Source organism: Hydractinia symbiolongicarpus, chromosome 5, assembly GCF_029227915.1.
Source record: "Hydractinia symbiolongicarpus strain clone_291-10 chromosome 5, HSymV2.1, whole genome shotgun sequence".
NCBI lineage: Eukaryota > Metazoa > Cnidaria > Hydrozoa > Anthoathecata > Hydractiniidae > Hydractinia > Hydractinia symbiolongicarpus.
Window position 1 is genome coordinate 10,150,718 of NC_079879.1, and position 14,839 is coordinate 10,165,556.

At 33.1% G+C, this 14,839-nt stretch overlaps 3 protein-coding genes across 3 annotated transcripts; all 3 read left to right on the forward strand.

Moving 5' to 3' along the window:
• Positions 1–519: 519 nt before the first annotated feature.
• Positions 520–2,616, forward strand: LOC130644692 (uncharacterized). The gene is made up of 2 exons (XM_057450396.1): positions 520–953; positions 1,259–2,616. The coding sequence occupies exons 1-2, from the start codon at positions 848–850 to the stop codon at positions 2,521–2,523; spliced, it is 1,371 nt and encodes a 456-aa protein (XP_057306379.1). The 5' UTR covers positions 520–847; the 3' UTR covers positions 2,524–2,616.
• A 4,473-nt stretch (positions 2,617–7,089) lies between these two features.
• LOC130645951 (melanocyte-stimulating hormone receptor-like) lies at positions 7,090–7,926 on the forward strand. Its single transcript, XM_057452078.1, has one exon. The coding sequence runs from the start codon at positions 7,090–7,092 to the stop codon at positions 7,924–7,926; it is 837 nt and encodes a 278-aa protein (XP_057308061.1).
• A 4,849-nt stretch (positions 7,927–12,775) lies between these two features.
• Positions 12,776–14,409, forward strand: LOC130644694 (melanocyte-stimulating hormone receptor-like). Its single transcript, XM_057450400.1, has one exon. It carries the CDS (start codon positions 13,048–13,050, stop codon positions 13,894–13,896), a length of 849 nt encoding a protein of 282 aa, XP_057306383.1. The 5' UTR covers positions 12,776–13,047; the 3' UTR covers positions 13,897–14,409.
• The last annotated feature ends 430 nt before the right edge of the window (positions 14,410–14,839 follow it).

The window sequence follows — 14,839 nt, forward strand, 5'->3', positions numbered from 1 at the left end:
CAGATCTCTTTCTTGACATAACTTATTAAAATAGAGGAGGCAGGGATCTTTCACGGTACTATATTCAGCAATTTTCGTGGATATAAAAAGTGTATAAAATTCTATCTGCTTGTGCACCCACTCTTTTAGTTAGATTTTTTCCACCCGCCTGGATGGCTTATAAACAGCGAATAGCGAATAACATTCTTTGTTCTTCCAAGGAGGTTTCGAAATCAGAAAACACAAAACGCTGACCATATAAACTTGCTTATATAACAATGGTAAGCTCAAGCTTGTATGTGCATTTTTGCGGTGATTGATGAGGACAATGCTTTTAGCGAATAACATTCTTTGTTCTTCCAAGGAGGTTTCGAAATCAGAAAACACAAAACGCTGACCATATAAACTTGCTTATATAACAAGTATGTTACTAACCCTCGTTGTTCCCTGCAAATTCCACGCCATTTTAAAATCATCATAAAATTCAACCCTGGGGACCAGGGTGTTTTGTTGCGCATCCTTTTTTTATATATAAAAAAATTGAATTTGAAAAAAGAATGAGAAGAGAGATTGAAAATAATGCGCTTACCCTTTTAATGTTGCTTGATTATTATTTAAGCTTGTATTTATATTATTTTAATTTTTTTTTATCTTTATAAAACAGAAAACATCTGTCAACGCGGTAAAAACCTTTATTTTAGCGAAACGAGAAGATGGACTTATCCTATTATTTCATATTTTTGAAAAAAAGTTGCAAAGAAACATTAGATAACATTTCCCTTTAAATAATCCAGAAGCAGAAATATTTATTTTAGCGAATGGAGTTACAGACTGGAGTTACAAATAGAATTTCTACATAATATCCGTTATGCCCAATTTCCTGGACTTGTCTTTTGAAAGGAAAAAGCAAAAAAGGGATTTCTCGTCAGCTGTGAACGCATTGACGATAAAAGATGAAAGGAATGTGTTTACAGGTACGTTATTCAGTTAGCCATATTTTAAAGTTTATCCAAATTGAATCATTTAAGGCCTACTTCCTCCGCCTAATGTGAACATATCCACACGTCGCCGATAGATATCAGTATTTTTCTATGAACCGAACAGTCTACCCGACCTGTAAAACGCCAAATTCCTTGAAACTTCGCTGACCGTTTTAATTAAGTATTAACTCCACCGCCTCTTCCATATTTAAGACATATTTCGAAAAATTGCTCTTTCCTCCCACTTTACTATTTTGAATGTTTTACAAATTCGCCATCTTGATTTTTGTTTCGCTTAGTTTACCATGACAATGTGAAAAGGAACTACCTTAAAGTGAAAAGTCGTAGGCGAGTTTTAAAAAGAAAAATGGCTGACTACCTCAATTCGTTTACTGTTCATGGTTTGACGAAGATGGTGACAGGGAACCGCATAGAAAGGTTGATTTGGTCAACCGTTGTTGTATCAGCTCTTGTAGTGGCAGTGTATCTAAGCCAAGGCTACGTCAGGAAGTATCTGGCTCATGATATCTACTTAGATGCGCATTCCGTCATAGATGAAAGAGCTTACCATCCAACTGTATCGCTCTGTTTGGGTGGGTTTCTTGAAATCTATAAAAGCTTCTACTGCGGTCACCCCTTTTTGATGCATCCGAATTTTGATGACTCTTGTACAGAGAAGGAGTTTAAAAGTCCTTTACCGCATACAAACAAATCTGATGCGCTTTGGAGCAATGGAATATTTCATGTTACAGATTGTTTTGCAAATATCAACTGCGCGTCAGCTCAATTTTTCAAATCCATTGAAAATACAAAAGGAGCATGCATCTCTTGGAATTGGAACAAAACGTTGTTTCAAATATATGACAAAGCGTCTATCGAATTTGAGATTGAAAACGAGATCTTGACAAAATTCAAAAAGTCAAACATCTACGTCATTGTTCACGATCATAAGTTGTTCGGGGAGTTTTTGAATCCACAGATTGAAATCATCCCTGGTCAAACTTACTATATGCAAGTTCGTAAATCTATCACAAAACGACTACCTTTGCCATTTCCGTCAAATTGCACAAAAGAGAGTTGGAACGATGCGTTTCCTGGTGGTTACATAAGACGCACGTGCATTATCATGGATTTTGACATTAAAACTTACAAAAGGTGTGGCGGTATAAGAGACATGTCAGCCATGTTTATTCCGCAAAGTATCAAGGATGAATATAAACAAAACAAGTCAATATTCAACATGACGTTGTGTTTTACTGAAGATAGCATTGAGAATAGCAAATCAGATTGCCCAGTACCTTGCAAAGAAATTAAGTATGACGTCACCTCCTTTGTCATTCCATTACCGAAACGCGAGCACAGTGCTACCTCGCTGTACTCGATTCAAATTGGCTATCAAACACCAGATTCGTACGAAGTTGTGGAAGAAAAAGAAATCTACCCATGGGATAAATTAGTTTGTGAATTTGGTGGCTTACTAGGGCTAGTAATTGGCGCTTCTGTGTTATCATTGGTGGAAATATTTATTTATTTTATGCTGTTTGTACTAAAAAGTTGTTCATGACTCATCGCAGATGCATTTTGTGCATTTAAATTGATAAAAGGAAAAGAGAAGATTTGAAAATTATTGGTTTTAGAATAAAATATAAATGTAGCTCACATTTGTTTTTATTTCGCTAGATGATGTCAACAGCTGATGTTTTTCCCTCAAGCAAGATATTATGAAAAAATTGTTACAAAATGTTATTTATTATGAGAAATGTCTGCGGAAAGAAATGTGCTCTGTATGTCTCAGATTATCCAAAAATTACGCAAAAATATTTTAACACTATTTGCAAAAATAACTCTTCGCGACAAATTATTTTTTCCTGCCAATCACGAAAGGAAATGATGGATGTTCATCCTATATTGTTTTGGTGTGTTTTTTTTTCTAAAAAAATAAATAAATAAAATATCTATAAACATTAAAAGGGATGAAACATGGAAAATGAATCAAAATTTAAAATTGGTTGATCTACAAAATTAGTTTTTTCTCCTAATAAAGCATGTTCACTGAAAAATCTCACTGTGAGATCTCGCTGATGGAATTAAATATTTAATTCTAACAGTAAGATTAATTTGATATTTCTTTTGTTTTCTCTAATCTCTTCTTCCATCATGAAATCTATTGATATTGCACAATGAACCTTGTTACCGTGCAAAGATAAAAAGATCAAATCAAGTGGGGGCCAAACCTTCGTTTTTTTGCTTATCGTGTTAATTCTCCATCCAATCAGCCTACTGATCGGATGGCGACACTGTAGTTACATGTTTTGAGAATAATATTGGGACCACAATAAGAGTTATTTTTCCAGTTTTCAAGCTGGCGCGAAGCATCAACTTGCCAATACTTCACAGGGGGGAGGATAAAAAAGTTTGTATCTAACCAAATAAATTATTCTAAGATCCTAAATCCTATGTCGTTGCTAACATTGACATGTAAACTATTACAAATTCTAATGATCTAAAGCTAATAAGAAATGGTATATTATTATCTATGGGACGGACTTTAAAAATGCAGTTTTATGGCAACTTTTTTGGACACTTAATTGGACGTTAATGCTACGGACAAATAAAATCACAATTTTTATCAGTGTCTTTAGTTAACAGAACTGTTTAGTTAACACAACTTGAAACGCTGATCAAAATAGTGTATAGGGTCATGTGTTTTCGACAAACGGATAAAACCTTTTCGATTTTTGTGATGATGTCATTCATCCATCCACTTCAAAATAGATGGGTTGCTCAAGCGTTGGGTAACTGACTTGGTTAAGGTATAAAAGAAAAATTGTTTCAATAATTAATATTGAAGAAAGAATTATCTTTTATGCCTTTTATATTTATATATTCTTGTCAGTAAAATTTATAAAAACTTAATGAGTAATAAAAAAGAGACTGCGCGCTTATTTTTATTATAATTACACAAATAACATGCATGTTCAATTTATACTTGTGCAAAAAAATATTACTTAAACGCTGAAACACTGCTTTTCATGTCTTTTTTGTCCTGCTATTTTTTATTTCTATTTATCGTTCTGCTGAATTATCTTACAAATATTTGGTTTAAAAACAAGAATTCATACTTCAGAAGTAAACATAAAATGCAAAATACAAAAATGTTAATTACCCAAGTGACAGCGTGGAATGGAAGACTTTGTGGTGACTATCTGTCAAACTTGGATGGACAAATGATGTTATAATCAGTAGGTGAATAACACCAAAGGATGCGTACAATATTTTTCCTCTTTCATTTTAGTACGACGGTAACATGCGTGCACAAAAAGCTTAAAGCACGCAGGCAATGGTAAAGAAATGTATGTACGCAAATTGACATATCATTAGAAAGCGATTGTCGCAGATTATTTCATTGACAAGTGTCATTTTGTTTTTAATGTTTGCAATGCCATAAGGTAGTTGAAAAATAACCGCAGTAGCAAGAAATCCGTATGGTAGTTGAATTATAAAAATCCAGATATATGGAAAAGATTTTTTTGTGGCGGAATTTGCTATTGTTTTGCTGCGGAATATGGTTTTTGAAATTATTTTAGATAACATGAAGAGAATTAACTTTCTACGTGCAGTTAGTGTTATTACGCAAAACGTGTTAAATATGTGCTCAAATGAAGAAAAAGGTGCCAGAAATAGAATAAAATGGATCGCCAATTGTGTTATTGATATGTAACAATTTGCTGAACGAAAAACTTGGGTATGCTTCATAAATAAAATGAGGAATAATAGGCTGTCGATTGCACCTAACGTCATTGAGCCAAACAAAATAGGCTACATTACCATTCTTAGCAATGTACTTTTTTGGTATAAAGAAGGCATAACATTTGTTTATATTTGATTCTGTATTGGGCGGGCAGCTTTTGCACATTTCGTTACACTTTTCTAGCTGAAAATACCTTTCCTTACACGCCACATATATCTAACAACACTTTTTATTTACATGAATTGGCTCATGTCCTTCCAAACAAGCTTCCTGATATTTTGAAGTTGAAGCTGTTTTCCTATACCCTGCTCAAATACCTTTTCTCGATTTTAGAAATACGAACGATCTTGTGGAATGTTGTCACTGATGCGACTGAAGTAAATCTAACTGTTTGATTGATCTGATTGATTTATAGAAACGCCTATTTCTGCTGAGTTTATTGAAGAAGGTGATAGCTGCACATGGTGTTTTTGCATTTAATTAGGTTTTGAGAGATACTTCCTAATTATTGCCCCTAACTTTAGTTGGAATAACATTGACATAATGTCCTCCAGTATTGCATTGGTTTGTGGTTTTACCTTTTCTATTAAGGAATCTAAATACGTTTTGTTACGGCCCTGTAACGTTATAGTATTGGCAAACCCAGTCCATTTCGCTATACTGGTTTCTTTTAACAAACCTTTTTAGTCCTCAAAAGTCTTCCTTTCTACACGTAGCATTCCTTGCAGCACGAAATGATTAATTGATTTGATAATATGTAGTGGTAGATTTGCAGTCGCCGGACTTGCCAACAAAGTTTTATTTTATACTGAGTACTTTCTGCTAAATGAAAGAAGCCAAAGCATAACGTCAGCCAAAGTATAACAAAATCAATGTGCGTATAACCTTTAAGCCTTCTTATCATAGCTTCGTTGGTGGCCGCATGTAAATATAATCAATTTTAAGAATTGTTTTTGCCCTGATTGGGTAATCCAAAGTATTGAATAAATAACGGAAAGCAATCCTATAAACCTTACGTCATTCATTTATGATGTTGGCAAACACTATAATTTAATCTTATTGCATATATTAAACATTGCAATGGTTTATACAGGCTGAAAACGTATCCTATCCACTGTGCAAAGCTATCATCACAATTCACCTGTTACTGGTTTTATTATTTGTAAAAACAAGTGTTCGAGGATCTGAAATGCACCTTTCAAAGAACGGTTGAAAGATATTATAGATATTTAAATTAACTGTTTTTTTATGAATTCGTCAACCCGTTGATTCCGAACCCGACGGGTTGTCCCGCACAATTTAAGTCCCACTATACTGGCTGGAGTTGACGTCGCTTATCATCCCCTTTCTTCCAATTTATTTGGCTTCAAAGTTATAAGTGTAATGCAATGGCTCCGAATATCTAGCAGGAGACGTTTAGTGCAGGAGTGATTGACATCATGTACCCATTAAATTATTTAAAAAATAACTTTCCTGCAACAGCAGTTCAATTAAAAACACAGGGTAGGTACAGTCTAATATAACCTGGAAAACTCAACATTTACTATTTTGCGGAATAAGTTCTCCTAAAACAAAACTATTCCCTTCTACCCTGCTATCGTAAAAAACTTTTTTTTTTCGTACTAGTTTGTTATTCCTGCTGTTTCTATTAAAACCTTCTAATCGTTAAAATTTAGTCCTTAAAAAAATAAGTCCCGCAAAGCCTTTTTTCTGTATTAACTTTGCATAAAAATATATCAGTTGAATTTTGACGAATCAATTAGCTGCCCGTATAAACGATTTTATTAAAAGTTCAAATTAAGACAAACTCTGTTTACCAGGAAAGTAAAATCCAAGTCTTTTTTCTTTTTAATCATAATATTATTCTACCAGTGTCTGATGACTAAAAAGAATAGCCTGTTAAATAGAGCTTGTAAATAGATAAATATATTTTTTGTGCAAAATGCTTAAAAAGTTCATAGCTACTTTAATTCCAAAAAGAAAACTTAAAAACATTAAAATCCCTAGGGAGATAAATATTATAACATGATTTCAAAGGGATCTATTGTAAATTTTCTTAACAGATGGTTAAAAAAATTTAAGACTGCAAACTAAAACAATGTTTTAACCTAAAATGTGGTTACGTATAGAATATTTGTCTCTCAATTTTTTTTATTTGTATTAGTTATATCCAATTCGCGCGAAGTAAAGAAAATTTGGAAACGCAGTCAGAAAGAAGGAAATACCATCTTTAGCGCAATATTTGTTATACCTCTGTTTTTCAATTAACATTGTTTAAATACAGAACTGGAAATAGCAGATCGATTGTTTTCTTTGCATTCATTTATCTCAAGAAATTTAGCTAGCTACGAAGCTAATTGAAGGTTATAGTGTAAAAAAATGAATTTACTATTAATAAAGACAGTTGCAGCTATATTGCCGATAGCAATTCATATAATAGGTTTGATTTCGTTGTATTATGCCAAAACTTACCAAATCGAACCCAACACGTATATACTTCTAGTAAATTTAAGTTTATCAGAGCTGGCTATCGTGGCTTCACAATTGAGCAGACACATCTTGCAGCTATGTCATGCTGATTCGGTTTATGTGTACTATCTGGCAGTGATTGAGTTTCTTGGAGCTTCTGTTCTTTACCTGCTTTTTATGATTGTACTAACTGTTGACCGATACTTAAGGATACACTTTAACATAAGGTATCAAATAAAGTTTACGAGACGGCGTACAAAACACTTCATGTTAACAATTTGGTTACTTGTTTTCATTGGAACTGCGTTATTTATGGCTATACACAAAGCAAACGAAAATAGTTTGATGAGGATATGTTATTTATACTTATATCCGACTGCTGATGTAATATTTCTTGTTGCAGCTATTTACACGTATTTTTTCGCGTTAAAGAAGATGAGACATAATAAGATATTGGCACCTCCAATGAGGTGCCAAAACTGGCGAAGCGTGAAAGAAATTAAAGTGAAACAATATAAAGGATTGCTGGCCGTGACATTGATCATTTCAACCTTCCTTGTATTTATTGTTTCCATGGATCAAATGATCTTTTACTCAATCCTTCTTGACATCAACTTGTCCATATACTTAGAGACATATATGTTTGTTTCTTACAACATTGGATTCTCCACTGATGTTTTTATCTATATTTTCGTAGTGCCAGCTGTGAAGAGGGCATTCAGAAAGAAAATATTGCGCAGAACGTGAGGCAGGTTTTTGAATTTGTTTGAGTTATTGTTGCAGTAATCAGATTGTATTTGTGGGCAATTTACGATGAAAAATTCAATTCGTCTACAAAACATTATAGCATGTTACAAAGAAAAAAGACTGTTGATATATCAAGACATTAAAAGTAGTCCTAAAATCCATTGTGATGCTGACGAACCACGATTTAGTAATATGTCAAACACAATATGCAATAATAAAGACATTATGTGAGCAACTGGCAACTACTTTACTTTAGGTAAAAGAGAATTTGTTCAGAAACTTAGCAAATGATAACGTTTAACATTGGGTCACCCAGCTAGCTATTCAAAGCCATTGCAGTGCACTTAGAACTTTGAAGCAAAATAAATTGGAAAAAGGGGGGAAAAACATCGACTCAAGCCAAGATAACTAGTGGAACTATATTTATGCAAATTGTCCAAGGTGGGACAACATACCCGTTTCTGAATAAACGGATTAGCGATGTTATAAAAATTAAATAATTTGAATATATAATTTTCGACAGACTTAATTTAGCGGATTTGGTTAAACCTATCAAATCCACTTAGTTGCATTCCTGCGAAATTTAACCTTCCTAAATAACATACTGGTATCAAATATATTTTTTTCTTTTAGGAGAAGGGGCTTAACTAGGCAGTAAAATTGCATGGCGTTAAAAAATTAATTAGCGATGATAAAAATTTGCCGATATCAGCAATTTTGTTTTGACGTCATCATCTTTATAAAAAAACACGTGTTTTTGCTGCTCCTTATTGAGTCAATTGATTTGGTTTGCACCAGTTTGCTAAATAGTTTTTATGTTATCACCCTTATACTTTTTAGGACAAAAAAGAAGAATTAAAAAATGCTCAAAAAGTCGTTGCTCAAAATATATTTTTCTGGGACCACATTCACCAACTCTCAAGATAAGATTTGAAAAAGAATTTCATAACAAAGTTGCTTTAAAAAAGAATATTATGTCACTCAATTTTAGCCATGTTAGAACAGTATCTTAGGAGTTAAAATAAAAAGGTGAGTTGGTGGACGTAATACTTAGTGCTATCGATTCTTCCTTTAAGCTGTCCTGTCCATCGCAAAGTATAAGTATCGCACTGAGCTTTTTAATGTAAAATTATTAAGAAACTCAAACAAGATCTAAACATCTATGTTGGTCCTTTGAAGACGTCTTAATTCTTCAGTAAATAGTAGAGAATTCAGAGTTTTTTTATAACAAGAGTAAATAAGTCTACTTTGAGCTGTCTTATATTTTATTGTTGTTCTACTTTTCGCGACTGATCTGACAATCTAGCAATGGTTCACGTTTTACTGTTTCAGCTGACAAGAAATGACTTCGGCCAATAGATAACATACAAAGCTATATAGTCTAGGAGCTACCAACGGATCTTTTCATGTCATTTTCCTCAGAAGGTTTGATAGACTCAATCTATTGTTTTTAGGTCAGTATTTAAACTTGCTTTGTCAGGCGGAGTTTTTAGGGTTCCTCTAGGTTCCAGAGACCAAAATATATCACTCAAAAAGACCCTAATTTCATGTCATAAGCTTCATGGTTAAAATTTTGTATGCAAGTAGAATTATTTTCTGTGATAACAAAAACACAAAATCTAACATAAAATTTGGGTTCCTAGGCCGTGTCAGACCACTAACAAAGCACTACAAAAAGGGCTTGTTTTTATGTCATGAGCCTCATGCCTGAAATTTTTCAAGTGAGTAGTACTAAAGCCTACGAACACAAAAAACACAAGTGTAACATCTAATAGGATTCCAAGTCCAAGTCAGACCCCCACAAATGTTATTTAAAAAAGTAAAAAATATGAATTGCTCAGCCTTCTTAGTTATCCAAATTATGATTATTATATTTTTTGTTGTGTTGCATGTTTGAATTTCAAATTTTCTTCTTTTTCTTTAATGTCTAGACAGTTTTTTTTTCGGTCTAGGAAATGTATTAATTGTATGTTTTTTTACTTCATTCCTTCTCTGTCTAATTTTGCTCACTACATTTTTTCAACTGACTGAGCAAATGTGAAAAAAGATTTGCTGAGAACTTGACGAAGAAAAGAAAATAGATAGTAAGAAAATAGTTATGAAAATAGTTTTAAAGAGGCTTTCCATTAATTTCAGTTTTCAGGTTGTATGATAAATCTTTTTTTAATCTTAACTTCAAGTAACCCTGATGATGCAAGTTAATGATGAACAAAATCTTTGTAAGCCTTTCTTCAAATTCTCTTTATTAGTCCATTAGTGAAATGTTATCAAATCACGGGTGCTGAGCAGAAAAGACCTGGCAATTGGTTACAAGCTTTGAGGAAAGATCAACTTTAGGAAGCCCTAGTAGAATTCCTCACTAGCTACTGGAATGATAATTTTACTTGTGGCAATATTGGATAAAAAGAAATTGTTTGTCAACTGTGGCGATGTGTGTTATTCCTTTACTGCTGAAGAAGGTAAAATGATCAAAGGAATAGAACAGGATTATTTGTGCACGCACGAGGAAGCTGATTCAAGAATGATCTTTCATTTGAAAAAAGCTTACCTCACCAGTTAACGTGGTGATACGCACTGTAGATAAAGCTGTGCTGATCATAGCTCTTGGATGCATGCATCTTATGAGTATTGGTACAAAGGTTTGGTTGGACGTGGAGCTGTTCACAAAGAATAACCTAAAGTATATCAGCATAAACTAAATATTTCAGAATGTGGCGAATCACTCTGCAAAGCACTACTAGGTTTTCATGCTTTAACTGGATGTATATCATCCAAGTCACCAATTCTAGAAAGTAATTCTTGTGCAGCAATGCTTTTTTCAAGTAATTTAAGAGGACGTATCCTGGATTACACAGCTTCTTTCAACTGCAAAGGAAAGATATGTCCTCTTAAATTACCTGAAAAAAGCATTGCTGCACAAGAATTACTTTCTAGAATTGGTGACTTGGATGATATTTCTAATATTGATATTCAAGTAATTGAATCTTTTGTGTGTTCCATTTATGGAAAACAGACATTCATGTCTGAGGATGAAGCTCGCTTGGACATGTTTCTGAAAAAATACAAACCAAAAGGGAAAACGAATCATTAATACATCATATGAAGAAGTTGAATGTAAGTACCTTACCTCCATGTTCCAAAGTGCTATTAGAAAAGATAAGAAGAACAAGTTACGTCACCAGTCTCTGGCAAAGCTGTGTGTTAGCTGATGCTTCACTTGATGATCCATTATCGTTCGGTTGGGTGATGCATAGTAAAAGCTATCAATTAAAGTGGCTTGATGGAAATGTGGCTCCCAAAATCGTTGATGTTGTGAAACATGAACTAGATATAGAAAACTTTTCTATATGTCATAATTGAAATTATAAAGCAGTTGTCATGTTGTGATGAAATATAAGCGAAATCTGTTTGTATCAAGCTGTCGGTATTTTCCTGTAACTGGATTACAATCATTTCAAAGTACATCATTTCAGTTCGATGACGAAGAGCAAGAGGATGCTTACGACAGTGATGATGAACACGATGAGGATGAAATGGATTTTTTGAGCAGTGCTGACGAATGTAATTATCTTGATGTTACTACTTTCATCCAGTTTTTGAACCACGTTATGGACAAACAACGTTTTTTTCACTTTGCTACAACGTCTATACAACATTAAAAAAACGTTGTTTGACTATGATATGACTGATAGGATCTACTTTAGCAACCTAAAAGTAATAATCAAAAACTTGACATCTTAATTCTTGTTTATGTTTACAAAATGCAAAATCTGTTTTAATTAACTCTGATGATAGGCCAATCACACCTCTTATATAAATTTTGCCTTTTCCATAGCGTATCTATAAAGTGAAAATTAAAGTTTATAGCTTCGTTCATTTCACTTCTGTTTTTTTGAGACTATCAAACCTTCTGAGGAAAATGACATTAAAAGATCCATTAGTAGCTCCTCGACTATTAATATCTAGCTAATGGACTAGGCAGGCCGCATTTTTTTTAAATGCATATTCCTTTCTAACCTTTGAAAATATTTGCTAACTAGTCGCTGGCCGTGGAAAAATCCATGGGTTTGCCCGTATTGCGTGTTTCCGTAACGTGACTTTCTTTTCGCGCACAAAAAGACGACGGTTATTATTAAGAAAGCAGTTGTTAGCCCGTGGAACAATTCACGGGAATTCGCTGTCTTAATTATTTTGCCCATTGTTAGGAAATTACTCTGAGGTAGTCATGGTTGCTGAAAAGATCCACTAATATTCACTATAAAGTACACGTTTTCCTTTTAGCCTATTTTATCTAAAAATTTAGTCTGGCATTTAGCAAAAGCTAAATAACGCATTCTGTTAATTTGTTTTCTTGTAGATACAACAAAAATTAGTGCGTTTAAAGAGAAGATGAGGCTCCTCTTGTAAATAGACTTCAAAGCAGTTAAGAACATGACAAGAACAATTTCAGCAAAAAATAAACGCATCCAGCTTGCGCTAAAATTCAGAAATTCTTCCTATCAAAATTGAAATTCACGAAAAAATTCTGATTTTATATTATCAATTTTTATTTATTACAATTCGCTTTGTGTTTCGATTAAAATGCGGAAAAAATAGTCCACAAACAAAATCCACTTACATCATAAAAATTAATTGTTCTTTTCATCATAAATTGTTTTCTGTTAAATCATTTAAAAGGTACGATTAATTTTTCGTCTACGTAACGAAGCTAAGGAAGTTAATCACCCATGACTTTTGTATAAATTTCTTTTTGTGTAAATAATGTTGTTGTAAATAGAATTTTTAGTACAAAAAAAGCCCACTGTTTTTTTAATTTATACAAAAAAAACACGGTTTTTTAATCTATATTTTTATCAGTTTAACACATAGCCACATCCAATTTTCATACCTTTATCAAAAAGGAACGTTTAGTTCATAAAAAAGGACGAACTTTGCAACACGTCTTGGCTAGTGTGAATTTTTTTATGTATTTCTGCAGGATAAATCATACAAGGATGATTAAAAGTCGCACACTTTACCGCTGTATTTTTTAATGAGACATACATAGCCAGGAATAGCAGATAATAAAAGTTTCCATTGGTATCCTTCCTCTTCAGAAATTCAGTTACTCTCGGTGGTTATATGTCAAGAATGAACCTAATCTTAATAAAGACAGTTGCAGCTGCATTACCGATAACAGTTCATACGATTGGTTTAATTACGTATTATTACGCCAAAGACTATCAAATCGAACCCAATACCTATGTACTTCTTGTAAATTTAAGTTTATCAGAGCTGGCTATCGTGGCTTCACAATTGAGCAGGCACATCTTGCAGCTATGCCATGCTGATTCGGTTTACGTGTACTATCTGGCAGTGATTGAGTTTCTTGGAGCTTCTGTTCTCTATCTGCTTTTTATGATTGTGCTAACTGTTGACCGATACTTAAGGATACACTTTAACATAAGGTATCCAACAAAAGTTACAAGACGGCGCACAAAACACTTATTGTTAACGATTTGGTTACTTGTTTTCATTGGAACTGCATTATTTATGGCTATACACAAAGCAAACGAAAATAGTTTGATGAGGATATGTTATTTATACTTATATCCAATTGTTGATATGATATTTCTTGTTGCAGCTCTTTACACGTATTTTTTCGCGTTAAAGAAGATGAGACATAACAATAAGATTTTGGCACCTCCAATGGGGTACAAAAGAAAACGAACCGCGAAAGTGATTAAAGTGAAACAATATAAAGGATTGCTGGCCGTGACATTGATCATTTCAACCTTCCTTGTATTTATTGTTTCCATGGACCAAATGATCTTTTACTCAATCCTTCTTGACATCAACTTGGGTATATACTTGGAGACATATATGTTTGTTTCCTACAACATTGGATTCTCAACTGATGTTTTTATCTATATTTGCATGGTGCCAGCTGTGATGAAGGCATTCAGGAAAAAAATATTGCGTAGAAGGTGATGCAAATCTTGGAATTGTTATTTTGTATCAATGAAATTAATGGGCCAGTTACAAAAATATAAATCGTATCAAATGGACATTTTAATTTAAGAGTTTTTTCGCCTAAAATCAGTGGAAAATGTGATGATAACCAAAGAACCATACTCCAATTCGTTATGTTGATGATTTATTGTCTGTACAAAAGAATGTTTCACCTTTATTGTTGGAAACAAACCATTATGTTCAAACCCTTTGAAATCCGACTACCCTTCCTTTTTACTGAACATCTTATGAGCAGAAATCATAAAAACTTGTTTACAACTTCCAGGGTAATCGCAACAGAATAAGTGACGTTGACTCAGTTAAAAAGTTTGAACCAGAACTAACGTTAAATATTTTGATGAAAAGTTGTATATATCATTTACAAAATTTGCATTATCTCTTGTTGTAGTTACCAAGGTGTAAGAAGTACACCAAAATGACCAAAACGTCTATTAATGTACGCATATACTTAGAGTAAAAGTTATGGTTGAATGCGTCTTTAAATATTATGCGGACACTTTCCATCTATCCATATAGATTACAAACTAGGAATTGCAACAAGAAAAGTCAATCACCGAATGAATTAAAGGAGAATTCTTGAAAGGAAAATGTTTCGGATTCAAACCTTTCTTCTCTCACAAGAAACATACTTATGGATTTCAGTCTAGATGTTTCTTAACTATAAGATATACACATGGAAATACAACTGTTTTATATTCTAAAAATTCTTTTCAGTAGGATCCCTGCTGATCTACTAATTTACTTTTCAATCCTCCTACAGTTAAAAGTCCCTAAAATCTCGCGGCTTCATGTTTAGAATCATTGTGTTTCTTCCACGAAAAGAGATAAATTTAATGTGTTTTTGTGAACAGGATTTGTGCGTTTGAAGATTGTGTATTTAGAAAATTAAAATGTTTTACAT

Bases quoted from the DNA above. Each gene is read 5' to 3' on its own strand.
- LOC130644692 (XM_057450396.1), top strand. From the start codon at position 848: ATGCCCAATTTCCTGGACTTGTCTTTTGAAAGGAAAAAGCAAAAAAGG. The intron at 954-1,258 runs GTACGTTATTCA...TGTTTCGCTTAG, and splicing joins TGAAAGGAATGTGTTTACAG to TTTACCATGACAATGTGAAA.
- LOC130645951 (XM_057452078.1), top strand. From the start codon at position 7,090: ATGAATTTACTATTAATAAAGACAGTTGCAGCTATATTGCCGATAGCA.
- LOC130644694 (XM_057450400.1), top strand. From the start codon at position 13,048: ATGTCAAGAATGAACCTAATCTTAATAAAGACAGTTGCAGCTGCATTA.